The sequence below is a fragment of the Cavia porcellus genome, unplaced genomic scaffold (assembly GCF_034190915.1).
Source record: "Cavia porcellus strain 051 isolate PalLab524CR breed Dunkin Hartley unplaced genomic scaffold, mCavPor4.1 scaffold_6, whole genome shotgun sequence".
In the NCBI taxonomy this organism is placed as follows: Eukaryota; Metazoa; Chordata; class Mammalia; order Rodentia; family Caviidae; genus Cavia; species Cavia porcellus.
In genome coordinates, this window is record NW_026947489.1 from 26,801,273 (window position 1) to 26,822,938 (window position 21,666).

Sequence of the window (21,666 nt, forward strand, 5' to 3'; positions counted from 1 at the left end):
ATAAGGACACGAATCAATGGATTTAGGGCCCAGTGTAATCCAGTAATCATCCTAACTAATGATATCTGTAGAGACCTCATTTCCAAATAAGCACATATTCTGAGGTTCCCAGGGGACATGGATTTGGGAGGCTACCAATCCATATAGTATATCAGTGAATTAAAGGTGCTGTGAAATATTCATGCTCTTAAAATTCAAGGCCTATTTAATCCTTGGTACTAATATTCTCTTATGAAACACCATTACTCACAAAGTATATTGTGTGTTGTTATTTATACCTACTTGCGTGACTTGACATTTATATATGTTGTCTGACTTACTTTCTTATCATCAAGACACAATACCCAACACTGGCAAATTAAAGGGAAGAGGTTTATTTTGGCTTATACTTTGTAGAGGTTTCAGTCCATAGTCCTCTGGCTTTCAAGGCAGGAGAGCATGGTTGAGGAGCAGAGAAGAAAGTTCACCTCATGATATCCTGAAAGACAAGAGAGCCAGGGGAGAAGTCAGGGAGGGAGATTAAACCCTTCTAGGCTAAGCCCCAGTGACTCACGTCTTCCAACCAGATCTCACCTCCTAACAGCAAGCTGACTATCACCCCCGCCCCCATAATCCGACCTTGCAAAAGCCCCACCTTTGAGCACAAAGGCATTGAGAAGATATCTAGATGTAAACCATAGCATTGTCATTGAAAGTATCAAATACTTCATGTCACTATAAACATCTAAAATTAAGACAGCACTGTGTAAGTTTGGTCTTCTCCTTAGCTCTTCCTCCCTCACATTATTCCAAATGAGTAAGGTTAAATGCATTTGCAAGAGGAAGAGGGTTATAAAGTCCTAGACAAATGTTTTCTAAAGCAAAGCCATACCATTACACAAAGCTAAATTTAGATTTTCAAAGCTCCATAGATTGAAAAGCAAGTTGTTGAAACTCGCGTGTTTCAGCATTGCTGCAGCTGGAAATCCCTGCATCTCAGCAGTAGCTCTCTGCATCTCAGCTCTAGCAGACAGAGGGGCAGATGCTACCATTTTAATTATTAGTTGAAATTTCACATTCTTGACCTTCACACATTCTTAAGTTGTGAATTCCTAGTGGCCATAATTTATAAAAAACGTAGAACACATTCCCAACCGTAAACCAGAGGTAATTAATGTAAAATATTTAGTCAACTCGAAAGAACCAGAGATGAAATATCCACTTTCTATCAACCTCCATCTCTATATCTGCAGCCTGGATTTTTCTAACAGTATCAGGTAATGAAAATGTAAATGAAGCTTTTAGAATTCAGCTTAAAAGTAGAAACACTTAACAGCTGCCATGGTTAATTTGACAGTAAATATGAGCACCAGTAATTGCCTTAATAATTTTTTTGGAATAAAAATCTTAGAAGAAAACTGGGTGTAGTGCACTTGGGAGGCTGAGGCAGGATGATCGCTGTGAATTTGAGGCCAGCCTGGGCTACATAGCAAGACCCCGTCTCAAAAAAAAATTTTTTTTTTTTTTGTCTTTTTGAGACAGGGTCTTGCTATGCAGTTCAGGCTGGGCTGGGCTGGGGGTATAGCTCAGCTGCATAAGCACCTGCCTGGCAAGCGAAAGGTTCTGGAGTTCGATTGCCGGTATAAAACAAAACAAAACAAAAAAACAGGCTGGCCTTAAACTCACCAATACGCAAAACTCGAAGTTATTGTTGAAATTCAGTTGAGTCCATAGGAGCATCTCCGTAGTTTTCTGTGCAGAATTAATGTCACTTCTACTGAGCATTCTAGGAAAAAACCATTGAGAATCATATTTGTTAAGCATGATTTATTACCTTTATTTTTATTCAGTCAGAGTTCATATATTGACTGGCCACTGTATTTTAAGTAATATATTGAGCATACCTGGAGTAAAACCATATCCTGGTCTCCCTCTACCACCCATGGTGAATTAATAGATAATCACTGTGTATCAAAAGGTAGATATAACATATCAAGAGGAGATTCCCAGAATGCTATGGAAACTCATAGGAAAATCTCTAAAACTAGCTTTAAATAAATGTGTAAGTTTCTATTTACACAAAAATGATTTCTATACTTTGGTTTGTGTTATGGCTTATATCTGTATGTTCCTCCAAAGCCTTGTATGTTCATAAATGGGGTTTTTGGAACTTGACAGATCTGTGGTATCCGATGCTGGGATGAATGATGTGGTGCTGGGATTGATTCGTGGTGCAATCTAGGATTAAGGCTACCCCACCCTCAGGGTAAGTGTCACTTGCCCTCAGAGCAGGGAGCCCGGGTAGGATATAAGAGACAGAACAAGGGTCATTGCTCATCGTTTGTATTTCACTGCTTTGCCGCCTTCTGCCTGCCATGAACTGTTCTCCTCTGTGATATCTGTCTGCCACACCGCCCCAGCTTGAAGCCAGCCAACCACGAACTGAAACCTCAACAAATTGTGAGCCAAATAAACCTTTTCTCTTTTAACTTTTGGTGTCAGGTATTTTGTCTCAGCAATAAGAAAAGTAAGACAATATAAAGGTAGCTTTTCTGTTTTCTCAGTATTGGTTCCTACAAAAAGGAAATGGATTCTAGCAAACATTTTTTAAATGATGCATTTGCCAAAAAGTACACTGTAAAAGTAAATCAATGTAATGAATGACCTAAGAAATCATAATTATCCAGGTGTAACAACACACACCTGTAATCCCAGAATTTGGGAGACCAAGGCAAAAGAATCACCATAAGTTTGAGGCTAGTCTGAGCTACATAGTGAGCTTAAGGCAAGCCTGCACTACAAAATGAGACCCTGGCTCCAAAAAACCAAAATAATTAACTAATCCAGTGCTCAGAGCCTTTAAAGCAATTAATGACCCATTCACCAAGGCTATGATAGCATTCAGTATAAAGATAGCTTTTCTGTTTTCTCAGTCTTCTTGCTGAACCAAAATTGTGGAATTGTCCTTCATTCTTAATTTTCCTTCAATCTCTTCTTTGCTGGTCACTTAAATACTGTTTATTCCACCACCTAAATATTTCTTTATCCATCACATTTTTATCCTATTGTCATTATTCCATTGCTCCCACTCACCTAGATGGTTACAATGATTTCTTCACTGATCTCTCAGCCTCCACTCTTACTCTCTTTTGGTCCCCCTCCCCCAACATGAAATCTATTCCAGCGTCTTTCATATTTAAAATCTTCCCACCCCTTATGGTCAACTACAATATAAAGTCCCCATGGCACACCTGGCCCTTCACCATCTGGCCCTTGCTTGACGCCCCATGTTGATTTCCTGCACAGCCCTCCAGTCAGTCAGCGACATTCCTAGAACATCCTCTGCCCTGTTCATACTGTTCCCACCACTGTGCATCCGTTACTGGGCCAGCAGCTTCTGTGCATCTCTCAAGACTCAATGTGTAAATCACCTACTCCATATTTCTGCTAGTCTTATTCCCAATATGCTATCCCTGTACCCCATACACCTATTATGACAAAATCCATCGTATTGTAATTTAAGAAATATTCTCTTCTACCCCCAAACCCAAATAAGGTTCACCCTGTAGTTAATAGAAAATTGAAGAATCACACCATCATTTCTCATCTCTAGAGTGTCCCTGGGCTGGAAGAATGGTGCGATAGAACCTTAAGGGAATTCTTATTTGTAGTGTAGGGCTGATTTGAATATACTAAGGATGCTGCTCCACAACCCATTCCATTGACTGTGCTTCAAATAGAGTCTGGTGCCCCATGCTTTAGGTAAGCATCTTTCACAGATTAGATAGAGCACCCCAGAGAACAATACACAGGATACTCTGCCTGGGAAGAAAAACCCACACAGCAACTTGCCAGTGATGCATCTTTTTGTTGGAGTAACAGGTTTTCTTTCTTTTTTTTTTTTTTTTTTTTTTTTTGTCTTTTTCCTTTTTATCGGTACCAGGGATCGAACTCATGACTGCCTGCTTGCAAGGCAGGTGCTTATGCTGCTGAGCTAAATCCCCAGCCCCCAGGTTTTCTTTCTAGTCTTGAACTAGGACTAGTCTGGTCCATATGTATCATGCTGCAGACTAAGGAGATCTGGATTATGCAAAGGAAAAATAAGATTCTTTGCAGGCTTTGAGGAATATAGAAAGGGTACATAGAGCCTCATGTTACACCTTCCTCATCAGCTGTCCAGTCCAAAGAATTTGGGATGGGTTACCACCCAACATCTAATCTCTAGAATTCAAAATGTCCTAGTTTTTTTTAAGTCTAAAAGAAAAAAGTAAGAAATGGGCTTCAAGTGCTGCTCATTTCTTCATAACTTTCAAATATTGTTAACTAAATTACTGATTTCCTGTTAGGTATTGAAGACTTCCCCTTTGGGTGTCCTTCTGAAGAAACCTAGCATCTGTACTGTTTCTAACAGGAATGTTCTCCCAGTTAAAGCAGGATAACAGTGCCCAGCTCTATGAGATCTGAAGAATGCACTGAGTACATTCCAGCAATGAGCTGTAAGTGTGTAAGACGATACATTTGGAGAATTAGAGGATTATTAAAAAGCTGCATAGAAGGTTGGAGTTGTAAGTTGCTTCTGCAGGGCATATGAGAAAACTGAAGAAAGGGTACCATATTTAGCAGCTGGAAAGGCGTGCTGTGGAACAAAGCAGGCCTGGATTTGAGTTCCATACATGGATTATGTAGACTGAGGCACATCACTTAACTTCACTACACCTTAGTTTCCTCTATGAAATGAGTGTAACAGAAACTTTTCTTGTACAGCTGGGGATTTTTTTGTTTTGTTTTTTGGTACCAGGGATCAAACTCATGACCTTGTGCTTGCCAGGCAGGCACTTAAGCTCCTGAGCTAAATCCCCGGCCCTCCTTGTACAGCTGTTAGAATCAGAGATAATTCTTACAGAATACTTTCTACATTGCACAGAATACTCTGGCCCTTAAGAAATGGTAGTTATGGTTCTGGGTTTCAACATAATGTGATGGATTCTGCTCTTTTACCCAGATTCCCCCTGGGAGTGCTGTTGGCAATGATTTATGAATGTGACTATTCAAGGAAAATGTGTAGAAGGCCTGGTTATCTGGGCTTAACTTGAACAATTCTGAAGGGCCATCCTAGCTCCAGAGCTACACAACAGCCCAGCTTCTCTCTCTGCCCACTACAGCCTCTTACCCCTCCCTTCTGAGGATATTGATGCCAAGAGCGCTTCTGTGTGGTTCAGGCTGGCCTCCAACTCACAGCAACCTACTGCCTCAGCCTTCCAAGTTCTGGGATTACAGGTGTGCACCATTATGCCCAGCTCCAAGAGCACCTCTTAATAAACATTCTGCCTGCTAAATCCTATTCTTCTGTTGACCTCTAGGAACTTGACCTGTAACAAATAACAGTGGAGGTATCCAACCCTGTGTTATCATTACTGAATTACCTGTTGGTCTGAGGCTAGCACTAAAGTTCAGAGATCCCTTGGCACCTTGGCCAAGTTTTAGGATAACAGGCAAAGCATCAAAAAACTATGAGGGAAAGAAATCCCTAGAGATGTGCAGGAATTGCCCACAGGAAAGGTATTTGATTATTTCCAGAAGTTAAAAACATCCAAATCCTATTCCTCATAAGCTCAGGAGCGCTTAACTATTTTTCAGCATCAACTTCCTAAAAAGAACTTGGCTGTGAAGTTCACATCAATATAATTAAGAAAATGTAATGATCAGTCTTTTCCAATATTGAGCTCTTCGTTCCTTCCCAATGGCAAGGGCCCAGTTAGAGACCTTGGTGGAAGCAGCACTGCATTTCCCTTCCCATGACTGCATTAGAGGCATCAGTGGTCACTCCAGAGCTGGGCTACACTGCAGGCATTTTTGTGTAAACTCAGTGGAGTTTAGGCTAGAGCCCTGTGTCTCACTCGGCCTCTCTCTCTTAGCTCCCCTCCCAAGTACAGCCTGTGATACTAGAATCTGCAAATTAGTTTGAGGTTATACCCAGCAGACCAACCCTAAAATTCATTTCTAGGCAAAATTTAAGGCTGTCTCCTTCTCTGTTCTTTCCCACGCTGGTTTTCCTGAGTACTAAGACATAAAGACTCAGGAGGAAGGAATTCATCAAGTAAGATAAACTGTTGCCAATTTGTAAACAGTTTACTAAATTAATCAACAGATACTTTCTGAGAATCATATTCTAGGCCCTGAGCTGTGAACCGGAAATTCATACACTCGGTATCATACTTCCATGTGTCAGAAGAAAATGGACATAAATAGGAGAGGATTAGCAAGAGAACAGGGGCATAGTGAGTGGCATGAGATAGGAGATTTTCCCCACATCACTTTTTCAGACGTCTCTAAACCCCATCTCTACATAACCTTGAGTAGCTCAGGTAATGTTTTGGACCTTGCCCAAGGCCCTTAGTAAATACAGTTTAGTGTTTTTCCATCTATTTTCATCATCAGGTGGCCTTCATTTAACACAGTATTCAAGTGGCAGCAGATATGCAAGATCTTGGGGGTAACGTCTCAGCTAGTGACACTCAGGCCTCAGCAAAGCTTTGGTCTCAGTGTTTTCAGCCTTGGTGCAGAGAGGCCACAGAGACGATAGAGATGTACCAAAGGCCTGGGGGCTGCTCAAAATTCCTGCTTTACCCACCCCATAGTGCCAGAGGAGCAGTCACACACTTCTTTCTGAAAGTCTGGCCGCCTCTGCTCTCCCCATTACACTGCAAAGCTCAGACCATGATTCTACCTGATGCAATGGGGACAGCTCATCCCCACCTCATATCCATGAAGATGCGTATTTCTGAGCCCAAGAATTATGCATAGACCCAAGCAACACCTGTTGCTGCTCAACCACTGAAGTATCACACCTGGGAGAACCCTCAGGAAACTAACAAGTGTGGGGAGCAGAGGGCAGCACAGGCTCTGCCTTTGGTTAAGTCCAGGATGGCACCAGGATGAGGTTGGAAGGGGCACTCTGTCAGTGCCTATCTCTTCTATAACTGCAAAGCATTCTCAATCATGTTTTTTTTCTTTTCTTTTGCTTGTGTTTTCAGATTGTACAAAGGACCTTTGCACTGAGCTACATACTCAACCATTTTTAGTTTGCTTTTTTGTTTGAGACAGAGTCTAAGTTGCTAAGGTTATGAGATTTACATATAGGCGTGTACCACCATGCAAAACAGAGTTCTAATTCTTACATACAGAAATATATGAATAAAACTTCATTCCCTACCCTCTCCCTTGCCAGATTTTTACCTCTAAAGCTCTCCCATACAGAAATACAGGGTTATATTACCTGGGTTGTGGTCTAGGATAGTTGTGGTGAACCCATGGCACAAATGCCACAGCAGGCTGTTTCTATTATTGAAAGATCTGTTACTGTGTTTTCCTTTTAATGTGTGCATTGTTTTTTTCTAAACCAAAACCTCAGAATTCAGGTTTAATTACAGTGTTGGCATTTTGCAACAAATAAGTGGGTTTGGGGTTACACTCAGTCTCTAAAAAGTCTGAGAAGCAGTGGCCTGGGAAGACAGAAAGTGGTATTAGCCTTAGGATCAACTCTGAGAAGTCCTTGAAGCCATTTTCATGGTGCAGGTTGTGCCCTGGATGGCCTAATAGGATTCTTCCGTCGCTTACAGTGCAAAGTAAAATGGCCAGACTCATGGCAGGATAGCAGCTCCACATAATGGTGCTCACTGGCTCAGGCCTGCCGGAAGCAGTTTCTACAATTGGATGAACTCTGTTTCATTACTTTCCATTTACTTTGAGAAATGGCCCTGAATTTTATTCAATTAATTAACCAGTTGTAAATGTTTCAAATACCTACCTTGTTAAAGCTACTGTAAAGGGAATTTTAAAACTTATAACCAGACACTATATTCAAGAATGGGAAAGGCAGGCTCAGCCCATTCTCATAGAGAATGGTAAAACTCAGCTAACCTAGATATCCTCCACACCAGCTGCAATTTGTAAGATAGGTATAACTCAGCCAGAAAGTACATCTTGTTGTGCTAATTTGCTTCAAGAACATACTGACTCAGTCTAAGACAAACATTGATTCTTCCGCTTACCCAAGCCCCTGGCCTTAAGAAACCCCCTTAAGCCCAAACAAGTCTGCCTGACAACATATGACCCAGACTATTTAACCAATTATAAGATAACATACTATCAACTTTTTGTACTTCCTGATTAAAATATATATAAGAGTTTAACCCCAAAATGGAGCTGGTGATTTGGAACTGTTTCCCCCAGCTCACCAGCATAGGAAAGAGTTGCCTTCCAACTCCTTCCTGCCTGCTTGCCTTCCATCTGATTTGGTCCTGGCTTTTCCACAACACTACCTGATTACCAATTTTAAGTTTTGATTTTTTTGTTCTGTTTTGTTTTCTCTTTCTTGATCATTGGGTCTTAGTTACTTTCCTCACTGCAGAAACAAAATACATTAAAAAAGAAAAAGGTTTATTTTGGCTCACAGTTTGTAAAGGTTTAAATACACAGTCAGCTGGCTCCAAGGCAGGCAGCATATCTTTCACTATGCACCAAACTAAAATTGAAATGAATCAAATATCTAAATATTAAAACAGAAATGCTAAATCTAAGGGAAGATAAAATATGTAGAACTCTTAAAGATATAAGAATAGGCAAAGACTGTATAAATTAAACCCCAGTTGCACAGGAAATATCACAAAGAATCAAGTGGAATCTCATCTTATTAAAAAGCTATTGTATAGCAAAGGAAACTACCAACAGAATGAAGAGACAACGCACAGCATGGGGAAGAATTTTTGCCAGCTGTTCCTCAGACAAAGGGCTAATATCAGATATATAAAGAACTCAACAGACCCCACCCTTCACAAACTTAAAAATCCAATCGAGGGCCAAAGGTTAAGTTCAGTGCTGCACTGCCTGCCTGGCAAGCTCAAGATCCTGAACTGGACACACACACACACACACACACAAAAATCCAGTCCAAAAATGGGCATCTGAAATGAGTATCCACTTTTAAGAGGGCAAAGAGGGTAAAGATGGCAAATAAATACATGAAAAAATGTTTAACATCACTGGTTGTTAAAGAGATGCAAATTAAAACAATGTTGAAATTTCATTCTCCAGAAAGAATTGCTATCATCAAGAAATTAACCAATAGCAAATGCTGGCAGCACTGAGAGGAAAAAGGAACACCTTTCTACTCTTACTGGGCGTGTGGACTGACTGAAAATCAGTGTGAAGATTCCTCAAAAACCTAAAACTAGAGGTTCCATTTGACCCAGCTATTCCTCCTCTTGATATCTTCCCAAAAGAATTAAAGACATCATACCACAATGATATATGCATACACATTTATAACAACACACTCTGTAATAGCTAAATCTTAAAAACAGCCCAAATGCCCATCAACCAATGAATAGATTAAGATGATGTGTTTTAGTACTGTGGAATATTACTATGTCATAAAAAAGCTAAGCTAAGTGGATGCACCTTGAGATCATGGTCTTATAAGTGATGTAACTGGACACACGTGTAAATACTGAATATTTTTCCTTCAGCACAAGAAGCCAAACATGAGGGCTGGGGATTTAGCTCAGCGGCATAAGCACCTGCCTTGCAAGCAGGCAGTCGTGAGTTTGATCCCTTGTACCAATAAAAAGGAAAAAGACATAAATAAATAAATAAATAAATAAGAAACCAAACATGTAAATATGGACCAAAATGTATAATAGTTATTGGGAAACTGGAAGAAAATGTTCAGGTGGGGAGGGAAACAAAATCAAGAAAACAAAGTATGGAAGAAACTTTTGTAATCTTGTAAATAAAGAAAGGAAGAAGGATTGAAGAGAGAGGAGGGGAATGCGGGGGGAGGCAAGATAAATCATGTACAGGTACAAATTCCTAGGATGATTGTTAGATATCATTATGTATATCTAAAATGTATCAATAAAAATTTTCAAAAGATGGCAGCCTGACCAAAGAGGCTCAAGGAACCCAGAGGCAGACAGCCTCATCCCAGGATCCGAGTGCCTTGAGGCCAGGAGAGAGTATGTTCTGGCGCAGAACCCTCAACCCTGAGAGCACAGCCATTGTGAGAAGAGGTGTCCTCTTCTGAATTAGTCATGGTGATACCTGCCAGCTCTCCTGATGATCAAGTTCATGGCAAAAGTGCAGCCTGTGTTGTGCTACATGGCCAGTGAGAGGAAGCAGTAATTGGGGACTTGAACTGTGCGGCTAGAGCTGGGCAGCTTGCTTCCCACTGTCATGAAAAGAATTTGAAAGGCTCGTTGATAGGAAGACAGTTCCTCTGCAGTATTTAACTCACAATCCTCACTCTAAAGTTGGTGCTCTTGGCTCATGAAACATGGATGCTGAATAAAAATGGAGACTGTGCCAACACAGCTGAGCAGTGGGAGATCAAATATCTGTTTCTGCTGACCAACAGCACTGGAGAAGGATGGATCTAGTCCAGTGGTCTCCAGACCAGCATCTGCAGCATCACCTAGAAACATGTTAGAAGTGCAGATACTCAGGCTCCACTCAGACCCCACTCAGACCTCTGAGCTCTGAACGCTATAGAGTGAGCCCAGCATGTGTTTTCACAACCACTCCAGGTGGTTCTGATGCTGGTCCAATTAAGTTGTACAAAAGTTAGAAGCACTGATTCCGATGAAGGCACGGTTCTGAATTTGCTGCTTATTAAGGAAACTGCCTTTTAGGTGAGCTAGCTGTCAGCCTTCCTCTCTTTCCCTCCTCCAGCACTGGGGCAGCCACTACTGGGAGGTGTAAGGTTTGTCCTATTGCTCTCCTCAGCTTTACCATTGGTACAATGTCATCTCCACACTAGTCTGTCTGTCTCCTGGCCACGGCTGTCTCCTCCTTCTCTTGGGCCTCCTTATTAGTCCAGAAAGATTACTTCCACTTAGTGCGGGAAGGGAAGCATTCATAAATGATTTTGTACCACCAGTCAGATCATAGACCAAGAGTCAGGCCCAGGAGTCTGAGCTCTGGGTTCTGTCTGCCATGGTGACAGGCTCTCAGGAAGGCTCCACCATCTGCAGTAAGAAGCAGCGAGAATGGTTGTTGGTCCGTGAATAGGGTGCCAACAGCTGTGTGTGGCTGAGCATGCTCTGGGGGAACTGGGGACTCGGATCGGACAGCCAAGGGCTCCACTTGCCCATCCCTGTCCCCTTTAGCAGCAATATCCTGTTGTGTGTTCACTTGAAAATATCAGGGATGGGTCTGATACTAATATTTTTTAAGAGATTGAGGCTCTGCATTAATTCATTAAAATATATTTTATCAAATGTTTCTTTTTATTCTACTCAAAGCTGAGGCATTAAAAGGTATAGTGGAGAGTCGGATGTGGTATCATACACTTGTATTTCCCAGCACTTGGGAGGTTGAGGCAGGAGGATTGTTGCAAGCTCAAGGCCAACCTGAACTGCATAGTGAGACCCTGTCTTGAAAAGACAAAGAAAAAAATTAAATTTAAATTTAAAAAAAGGTATGGTGGAGTTGTGTTGTATGTCTCATCGGGTGGGGACACTGCAGGATGTACTGGTGGCCAAGACCCACCCAACTGCTTCTGTCCAGGAGTGGGGCTTCTACTCCTGAGTGCAGTCTCATTGCTGAGGCCTTGGAATGTTCTGACGTTTTCATCTTTTTTTTTTTTTTTTTTGGTCTTTTTCGTTTTTATCGGTACCAGGGATCGAACTCACGACTGCCTGCTTGCAAGGCAGGCGCTTATGCCGCTGAGCTAAATCCCCAGCCCCTAAATGTATTCCTCTTGAATGAAGAAGAACCCATGAGTCAGAGACTGTTAGTAGGAAAGATTCAGAGGGTTTTGATGAGGGATTTGAGCCTCAGAGTACTTGGACAGAGATAAGAAAACTAAAGCTCAAGCAGATGAAGGAACAGGTTTGAAATCACAGTGAAGCCGTGGCAGACCAGGGCCTTGCCTCCAAGTCTAGATTTTGTCCTCAAGACCCTGGCCTGTCCACAGTATTCCATTGTCTGTCCTCTGTCCCTCTACCTCCAGTACTAGAGAACAGGAGTGACCTGAGAGGATTGTTGGAAAGGAGACTGCACAAACTGCAGAAATCCAGACCTCTTTTATTTATGAGATATGTCTGCTTCGGAGTCCATCACGGTAGTATCAGCCAATAAACGATTTTTTTGTGAAGGGAGAATGATTAGGGGAATACCTACAGGGATTATGTGAACCAATGAGCTCATCATATTTCTCCTGACCCTGGCCACCCAGACCGCTCCCTGCATTCCCAGAAATTCCCAGATTTGCTAAATAACATGAGAATTTGACCTTTACAAAAAAAGGAAGAAAAGGCAATGAAATGAGTCATAATATTGTCCTTAGAGTTGGGAGCAGGGGAAATTCACTTGCCCCCACATTCTAGATTTTTCTTACATGTTATCTGAAGCAATATTGTTTGAGAAGTATAGGTATATGAGAGGCTGTGTGTGAGAGAGAGACAGACAGACAGACACAGACAGAGGGAGAGAGAGAATACAAAGTAGTGTGCTTTTTTCAAACAACTCTGACTGAGTTTCCAGGAATTCTGCAGCCATGATATGACTAGTTCACTGAGATAATCTCACTGGCTGGAAAAGCACAACTAAAATGTAGTAATATTTTAGTATAGTAAGATGCAGTGAAGCTTCCAAGCGTCACTTATTTACAAAAGTGGCCTCCCATGGTCCCATGGGAAAGACGGACAAATTGTACCCTTTTCTTTAGGCCTGGCACTATTTTTTTGTTTGATTTGGTTTCTCTTTTTCTGAATGCTCTGCTGGGGACAAGAACACCACATAGGAGTGAGATGCCTTGGCCCTAGAAGCATTAATTAATATCTGAGTAAGCCTGATGCTCTCATTAGCCGTTCGCTTACATGCTCTTCAGCAGCAGATTTGAGGTTCTGCTCGGAGGGTCTTAATTGCCCTTATTGAGTCTGTTCTGAGCCATCTGCACTGACAGAACATTTAGCCCTCCTTCTCGTAACATTTATTTGCACACACAGACATGCAAGTTTCAGATTGAATGTGGTTTCCCCTCTCCAGAAGAAAATTCTCTGCCTGGCACAACATGTGGCAGTGATCTAAGCCAATTCTGTGACCTGAGGGCTGCCAGCATGGTATTCATGGTATTGTGAACATCATCCCTGCTTTCTCAATTTATGTGTGTAAATGGCACTGCTGGGACCAAGAATTACTGCATTTACTAAGGATTAGGTGAGATCTATGGCTAAGGAGCATGGATCCTTTGTCTCTCTGAACTCTGATTTTCTTCATTCTGAGCTTGGTCACTCTCCCGGGAGCCACATGGTTACCTGCCTGCCTCCTGGCACTACTGTCCGGATAGTAAGTGCCTGCTTGGGCCCGATCCTTCCTAGGCTGACTGCTGAGGGGGCCGATGGACACACCTGGGCAGGAATGAGTTGTAGCCTATGGCAGGCTGCTACCCAAAACAGTGTGACTGCAGATGAACATCTGTGTATTTCCTCCAGAAGGAGCCTCGTGCTCTTCTCCCAGAGTGAGCTAGCTGCTCCTCTAGCTGCAGCCTCTGCAGTTTCTGGACAGACGTTGGTTTTGGTGTGAGCAGGAAAAGTGGTCTTCTAGGCCAGGAGAAGCTCAGCAGGGACTCCTTCCCCTCAAATGAAATGTAAACTAATGTGGAAGGTGCTTGGTGAGGAAGTCTGAGGCCCTGCTGTTAGCACTCTGTCCCTCACTCCCTTTCTGCTTCCGAAAGCTGGGCTGGGTGCAGTGGTGCACCACAAGGCCAAAGACCGTACCCCAGTAACTGATTCACACTTTCCTTCTCGGCTCACTTGTGCCATGGCCCTCAGAAGATGAGCTAATGTGTCTGCTCCTCTGTGACATTCAAGAGCTTTTTCTCAGCATTTGGTCCTGAACCTGGCAGCATTGGCACACACATGCTCACAGAGGACACTGGTGAGGAAAGCAAGGTCGTCTTTGGCTTGAAAGAAACTTAAATAAAACTGTAAGCTGGAATGGATGCTGAGAAGCTGTCCCAGTCCTGGTATCTTTTCCTCTAGGCCCTGCCAATCTTGAGCTGGCCTTCCTCCCTGGACCCACAGAGGCCCACTTTCTGTAACCCCTCCCTTTCACCACCCCCTTCTCAAAGAACTCATGAACCCAAGGCCAGTTCCTCTTTCGCAGCATGTGGCCCACAATAGAAAAAGTTGTGATCGCTCTTGCCCTCCTGATGCCTCAGTAAAGTTGCTCTTAAAAGTCTGTGGGAAGGCGAGGGCTTTCCACATTGGTTCCCCTCATCAGGAAGCACCGGGCCAGGGACCCGCCATCCCACAGTGGTTAAAATGAAGTTTCTCTCCTACCTAACAGAGTTCATTTCATTAGGAGGCAGAAAATGCAGTTAACCTTGAAGACTTGAGGTCACTGGCTCACGCTTGCTTGCTGCTTACTGCCTCAGTCCCTCCACAAAAGGGTCCGCAAAGAGAGAACAGAACCAGGTGCTGCAGAGAGGAGCAAGAGCAGGGATTCTTCATCCTCACTGCAGAATGATTCTGGGGTCACAAATTATTTTGTGTGCTATATAAAGAGAATAAATGGGCTTAATTGCATGCGCTACGATTTTGAAATATGTATAGATACTACTGTAGTTCATCAAGTATAAATTTATTTTTAAGTGAGTGCTAAATAAGTTACTTTGACCCAAAGATTCTGAAGTTTGGCTGCAGAGTAAGCATTTGATGCTCTGCCTAGACTCACTTGTCCTGAGCTTGGAGCTCTGACTTGGTGACTAAACAACTTGAGTGCCTGTCAGTATAATCAAAACAATGAATTTATTCTATTCTGTCTTATTTGATTTTTATTATGTCTGAAGGTATCTGCAGCTATTTTGAAGACAAGAGGCATTATGGTAACCATTGTTGATTTCCTGTTGTTTTGAAGTCCTGTACACTGGTTTGTTTTGATTGGCTTTATTCTGTTTTATTTTGCTTGGTTTTATTCTCCTTAAAATAAAAAAAAGAAAAGAAAAGAAGCACCTTCCAAGGCTAGAGCCTGGGTGAGGGGAATGAAGGGAGAGCTAAGAAGAGAGTTCTGGCAGCAGAATTCTGTGAAGGTTAAATAGAAATAAATAATGAATACAATAAAGGACTTCAAAAGACAATAGTAAATCCAAAATGGCTCCATAATATATCTTGTTATCTTTGAAACAGCTGCCCATGCCATCGGATATAATAAGATCAAACAACACAAAACAGAATAAAACCCAACCCAACAAAACAGTGAAAATGATACAGGACTTCAAAACAAGATAATAGGAAATTAACAATGGCTGCCACCTTCAGAAGGAGATCCCCCATAGATACTACATTGTGTATCTTTATCCTCTGGATAGATGATCAGACTACCTGCTTTAGACCAGCAAAGTCAGTGACAAACTAAACACTACATGCATTAAGTTGCATTTTACCTCACAGCCTGTGTTTCTCTAGATCAGCTGGTCGCTTATGGTGGGTGAAGGTGGTGGGTTGGCCCTTTTTTATTCCCAGCCTGTGTACCCGAAGGGGCTGACATCTGGCTGTCCCCTCAGCAGCATGTGCAAGGTGCTGATTCTCAGGGATAGCTTGCTTCTTGGTGACTTCTCTTTCCCCGTAGTCTGCAAATGGCGCTGACTCACGGGAAAAGACTGGCATCTGGCTCTCCCCCCCAGTGGCCTATGCGTGGTGCCAATTCACAGGAGAATTTATTTCTTGGTGACTTCTTGTTCTCTTTCCCCACAGTCCACAAATGGCCAGAAAGTGCTTCTTTTAATGAGCCTACATAAGAGCATTGTAGATCAGAGCCATGTGTGTGCTAGCAATAAACAAGAACCTGAGGGCACCATGACTTCATGGTGGGTATGATGTACCAGTTGCTGAGACACAACCAGAGAAAGCTTTTTTTGATGACTATATGTAAAGGATTATGCCTTTGTTTCCAACATGTGCAAGAGAAAAGCCATTATTTACTTTTCTTCCTATGAAGTAGAAAACTCTGAAGTTAGATCTACTGGATTTGGAGTTCTATCAACTGAGTTTGTGGCTGCATTTGAGATGCAAGTCACATGAAAATGAGTTGTTATTGTGGAAGGCAGAATTCTTAAGATTTTCATGACAAAAGCACATTTTCCCCATGACTGTCTCTATCCTAGGCGTCTGCTAATGTGAGTGCTGCATGGAAGCTTCTTCAACCATTAAAACTCATGCTAAGTGATCACAGTGTAGTAGCCAGCTTGGGGCAAAGTAAAATGTGTAGAGGAAAATGACCACAATATGAAACTGTCTCATGCTATCCCATTTCAGTAGCTTGGATAATAGTGCAGGACCTGCTTGTGAGAGAGTTGGACATACTCCCTCCCTCCCAGAAGACATTAAATATGAGTTTAAACTCTTCCAGGAAGTAGTTCATAGGCCCTGGCCAAAGACAAAATAGCTGATGGATTTCTTTGTAAGACTGCTTTTGTGGCTCACCACACAGAGGCCCAGTGTGATCTGCAATGTCTGTTCTAAGAGTAGCTTTTTCCAGTTGGAAACTGAAGAGCATGGTATAGGGCTACTGCTTTGGGAGCATGTGCTGGGAGAAAACGTGAGGGTACCAGGAAGGGGCAGGATACTCACACTGCCTCCTTCAGTTGAACCACCAGATTAAGGTAGAGATGCTCTACCAAGCATCCTGCAGCTTCTAAAAGGATATACTTCTTTCAACACTTGCTGAGAGATTTAATATCTTCCCTATTTCTCTTTCAACAGTATATGACAGTGATGGTGAACCTTTTAAAGCTTTCAGTGATAGGCAGCCTGCTGCAACACGTGTGCCATGGGTTTGCCACCACTGGTATAGGGTGAGCCAACAAAAGAGGAAAAGATGAGGTATAAACCTTTAATGAAGATTCTAAAAATCTGCCTATTCTTGGAAGGCCAGGTCCTTCTGTCATTACCATGGTTTTGGGCCTTTGTCATAGATGAGATTTTTGGAATTTATAAAATACCCTCAATTTGGACACAAAGTTTGATGTGTACCCTCCAGAAACAGTCATCTGAGCAGAGCTGCAGGGGCTACTGTGGACAGGTCAAGAGATGGGTGCTCTACAGGCTTCAAACATTTGAAGAATCCCCTGTAATTCATTCCCCTCCTGGCTTATCCCAGATAGCCAGGCAGCTCTCTGAAGCAGAAGTTGTGGGTTATAGACAGCCTGAAAGAGACATTGTGAAACCTTTCCAACCTCTACCTTAATCTGTTGGTTCAAGAATTTTTCAAGGAATAAACATTGAGTACCTACCTGTACCAAACTTGTGCTCAGTTCTGGAGAAGGAATCATGCCTTCGTGAAAATCATAAACTTGAACAGTAAACAATCAACAAGATAATTACATAAATGCTGTGAAGGACATAAAGCCTTGCAGAAGGATCTACAGAAAGACCCTTGTGCAGAGGGCCTATGGCCTGAAGCCTCAAGGTTAGGAGTGCCTGGTGAGAGCTGCAGAAGGAACATCCAGCAGGGAGGGACCATGAAGCCACACAAACAAAAGAGCTGTGGTGCGTTCAGGGACAGAAAAGCAGTGGCCAGAATGCAGTGAGGAGGAGGATTTAGGATGAGTTCAGAGAGAAGGCAGAAGCCAGGCTATGTGGGGTGTTACCGGCCATGACTGGAGTTAAGACTTTATCTGACAGCAGTGGAAAGGCATGATGCTGTTAACCAGAAGTGAGCAGGGTAATTAAAGGTCACTGTGTGCTCACTGCCACACTGTTTGCAATAAATTAGAAACATTTGCCAGTGTTGAACTGGGTGATATAACTTCTGGTTCATCACAATGGTGGGCAGCAGGTAAAACCTATGAGGTGGGACTGGGGATGTAGCTCACTCGTAGAACATTTTCCTAGGGGTGAGCCCTAGTTTCATCCTCAGTAATACAGAAAAAACAAAACGGTAAGAACATCAACAAACTGAGACATACCTATTTGTACTAAGTACAAGGGAAAAAAAGAAACAATGGATGTGATCCTCTTTGCTGGAAAAAATTACAAATAGACTTTAAAATTTTTGTTAGTACGTTTGCAGTATATAATGATTACATTTATCCTGGACGTTGGTACAGGTACATAACATGTCTTGAATCTTTTTTAGAAACTATATGTGTAGAACATTTTGCCTGTTATAAAATGTGTGCATGGGAAGCTGGCAGTGGAGGGGAACCAGGACCACAGGGAGACTAGAATCGAAGGGAGCCTGACCCTCATGCTGCATTCTTTAGTGCATTGGAATAGCTTCCAGTGTGCCTGTATTACTTACCCAGCAACGACGTCATATCTAAATTGTGATCACTGTTGTTGCTGCATGGAGGAAGGACTGAGAAGGGAAAGGCAGGAGCAGAGAACTCACAGGAAGGCACTGGCAGTGGTGCAGTTGGAAGGTGCTGTTGGCTCGATGTATGGAGTTCCTAATGGGTAAGAAAAAAGTGAATAAATCCAAGATTGCGTGCATTTGTATGTGTGTTTTTTGCTGGGAATTAAACCCAGTGCCTTTAATTTGCAGCTATTTATTTATTTATTTTCTGAGAGAGTCTCGCCAGGTCGCTAAGTTGTCCACAGTGGACCCACATTTGGCATTAAGGCATATGCCGCCATGCCTAGCTTCAGTATGTGTGTTACAGGCAGAGCTCACTGGATGTGCTAGAATTACTGCTGTACTCCAGATGGACATTCCCTAGTCCCACTGGTTTAAAACGGGTTTGTACATTGGAGATTAGATCTGATTTACACGCCTCAGCTCTGAATTTTCTGACATGTCTGTGGTTTGCTGAGCCCTTTCCAGCTTAAAACCTCTGAAGGCAGAGTACGTCTAACGGTCACAATACAAAAGACACAGTTATAGACCTGTGACCCCTTCATACCCAGAGCTATAAACAACTTCTAATGATTATAAACAAAATCACAGCGAGGAAGACTGCTCTTTCCTCAATGCAGCTTGCTTTCTTTGCAGAGAGATGCCAAGGGCCAGTATCTGTTTGACCTTCTCTGCCACCACCTGAACCTACTTGAGAAAGACTACTTTGGCATACGCTTCGTGGATCCAGATAAGCAGCGGGTAAGTCAAAAGTCAAAGCGCTAAGAGAGCCCAGGCTTAGTCAATAATCCCGAAGGCTTGAACCTTCATATTCAGAGTTAACCTCAGGAGCCAGGCACCAGCCAGACCCTGTAGTTTAATGTCATCACTTTGAACCTCGGTGCTAGACCCAGAAGGCACCTTAGCTACAGCTCACATAGAGAAGCCTGCCCTGTTACAGATGTAGAAATGGCATGCTAGGGAGCATGAGGGATTGGACCAAAGTTGAACTTGGAGGCTTAGGCCCTAACTTCTAGTAAAGGAGCTTAATTAACCACATTGTTCCAGGTACTGAGGTGCCAACCCCATCTCAGCAGAACAGACAAAGCCAAACTGACGTGGGCCTGTCATCACCTTGCAAATCCTGTGGTTCTTGCTCTGCTCTACATAACACAGATAGGAACAAGTCCACATTGTCAGTTTCCTACTTCATCTCAGCTCTGCCTCCCCAGTCAGCTCCTCTGTGCGTGCTGTGGTCCACCCAGATGGACAGCTCCCAACACAGAGGCCCTCTCCCTTCTCAGCACCTTCCCTCTGTAGTTCTCTCGCCTGAAACACGCTTCTCCTTCTCACTTCACACTGCACACCTTTCTGGCTAGCTCCTTTTCATGTTTTAGCTCTTACCTGAGATGGTTACCTCCTTTAGCAATCTTCCCTAACCATGCTCTGCATTAGGGGCCCTCCTCTGCAACCCACGTGCTTCCGACACCCTGTCTGGTACTTCTTACACCAAATGGTAAATTCCGCAAGGGTGTGGACTTGGTCTCCTTCAGCAACATTTCCCACATAACTAACACAGGACCCAGCAGGTAGCTGATGTTCAGTAAGCATTTGCTGAAGGGATAAATGACAAAGTTAATGGTTTACAATGCCTTATGTCTCACCTCCTTCTGATTGGCTTGCAGATATCTGCAGATTCTATAATTTTGATTCATTCTCCCTTTGTCTTTGGCATCTCCCTTGAAGCAGGACAATTTGCAGATGTATTCTGTGCTCTGTGTCTCAATTCTCTACACCCCTGCTTGCCACTCATGCTCATTTGCCACTCTCCAAAAGCCTTAGCATCATATATTCTAGAGGTGCCTCCTTTCCCAGGCCCAGGTTTTTCCACAAACCTCTAAACACAATGTTTGTGTCTGTTGTCACTGGGGCCTTTGGGTATAGAGGGCTCAGGATTTCAGCACTGCCTGGGGTCACAGGTGTGCCCTTCACCACATCGGAGTGAAGAACTATTTGTCCTATGGTGCTGTGGTTCACTTGGCCTTGCAGGGCTGTCTAGGCTTGTGCATCAAACAATGAGCTTTAGGAGAGATTCTAAAGGACCATATCCCTTCGGTTGACTAGCCCTCCCCTCTACTTTTCACTGACATATTTGTTTCCGCTAGCCCAGCAGAGCTTTGGGCAGCATCAGTGTTTGGGAAGTTGTGGCAAAGTAGTCACTTTCAAAAGCCTCCACTCTATTGACGTAAACAATCTACTGTAGCAGTCAGTGCTTACTAGAGATACAGATTTATTGCAAGGTAGACAAATCCATGAGAACTTATGAGGTTGGCTTACAGTGGCCACCACAGAGTCAGGTGTAGAAGAACACAAAAGGTCTGTCTGCACAGTGGAGCTCCGGAGGATCCCGTCGAAGGCCTGGGGCTCAGCGTTGTGTCCCGTGTGAGTCCCTATGAGGAGGCTGAAGAGTCTGTGCTGGAAACCAGGAGATGACCTTCAAGATAAAGGTGAAGACTGGAGCTCCTGTGAAGAAACAGAAGCGAGCCTTCCTTCTTCATGTCCTTTTCACACCATTCTGGTGACAATCCTCCCTAGGCTGAGTCTTCCACACCCAGAACTATGCTGAGCCAGTTTAGTCAGCTGTTTCTTACATAGTCGGCAGTTAGTTAACTGTCAAATCTACTTAGATCTGAACCTTAGTTCAGCCACAGGTGCCTTCATACTAGAAAGTTCTGTATCCTCCCCTGCTCTAGGTGCTCATTCACTATAAAATAGTGGGTGGTTTCACAAAATGTGGATGTCTGCTCTGAACTTTCCTTAAAAAGACTGCCCCTGAAAAAACCAGTTACCCCCGAGTCCTTTGCATCTCTGAAAGGTGGTAGTGCATGAAGAAAAAAGTTAAATGTGTCCTGTTGATTAATTTTTAGTTCATTCAGACTGTGTTTAAGAATAAGAGCACATGTGAAGATGATAAAGGTGAAAAGGAAAAGGAGCTAGAGAGAAAGAAAGAAAAGGAAAAATAAACATTTATGGGGTACCTGGTGTGTGGATCACACTCTGCAGTAGGCACATACCAGCCTCTTCTAGCTGCTGTGTATTGAGAGCTAAGTTGTGTCTGGAACTAAGCTAAGAACTTCACAAATGTTTTTCACGTAATCCTTAAGACCAATGAGCTGAATATCCATAATTATAATAGCCACCTCCAAATAAATAAATAAAGTCTGAAGCAAGTTAATTAGCTTGCTTAACCAAGGTAAATGTCAAAGCCAGTCTTATGTTGGTCCTGACTCCAGAGCCTGTCGAAGATTCCATTCCAGAGTCACACCTGATAGCCTCTGAGAGCTGAGGCTT

The 21,666-nt window shown here is 42.9% G+C and overlaps 1 protein-coding gene and 1 long non-coding RNA gene across 12 annotated transcripts in view; one reads left to right on the top strand and one right to left on the bottom strand.

Moving 5' to 3' along the window:
- The window catches only part of Frmd5 (FERM domain containing 5), a 332,781-nt gene that overhangs the window by 265,854 nt on the left and 45,261 nt on the right, over positions 1 to 21,666 (top strand). For all 11 annotated transcript variants that reach the window (XM_063250145.1, XM_063250144.1, XM_063250150.1 and 8 more), the window contains one exon: positions 18,973 to 19,077. In XM_063250145.1, the coding sequence (XP_063106215.1) occupies positions 18,973 to 19,077 (105 nt within the window). The remainder of the gene's footprint in view (positions 1 to 18,972; positions 19,078 to 21,666) is intronic.
- On the bottom strand, positions 268 to 21,278 carry LOC106028907 (uncharacterized). The gene is made up of 4 exons (XR_001202552.2): positions 20,653 to 21,278; positions 18,283 to 18,430; positions 1,666 to 1,765; positions 268 to 478 (listed from the first exon to the last, which is right to left on the bottom strand). It is a non-coding gene; the product is annotated as an uncharacterized LOC106028907 (long non-coding RNA).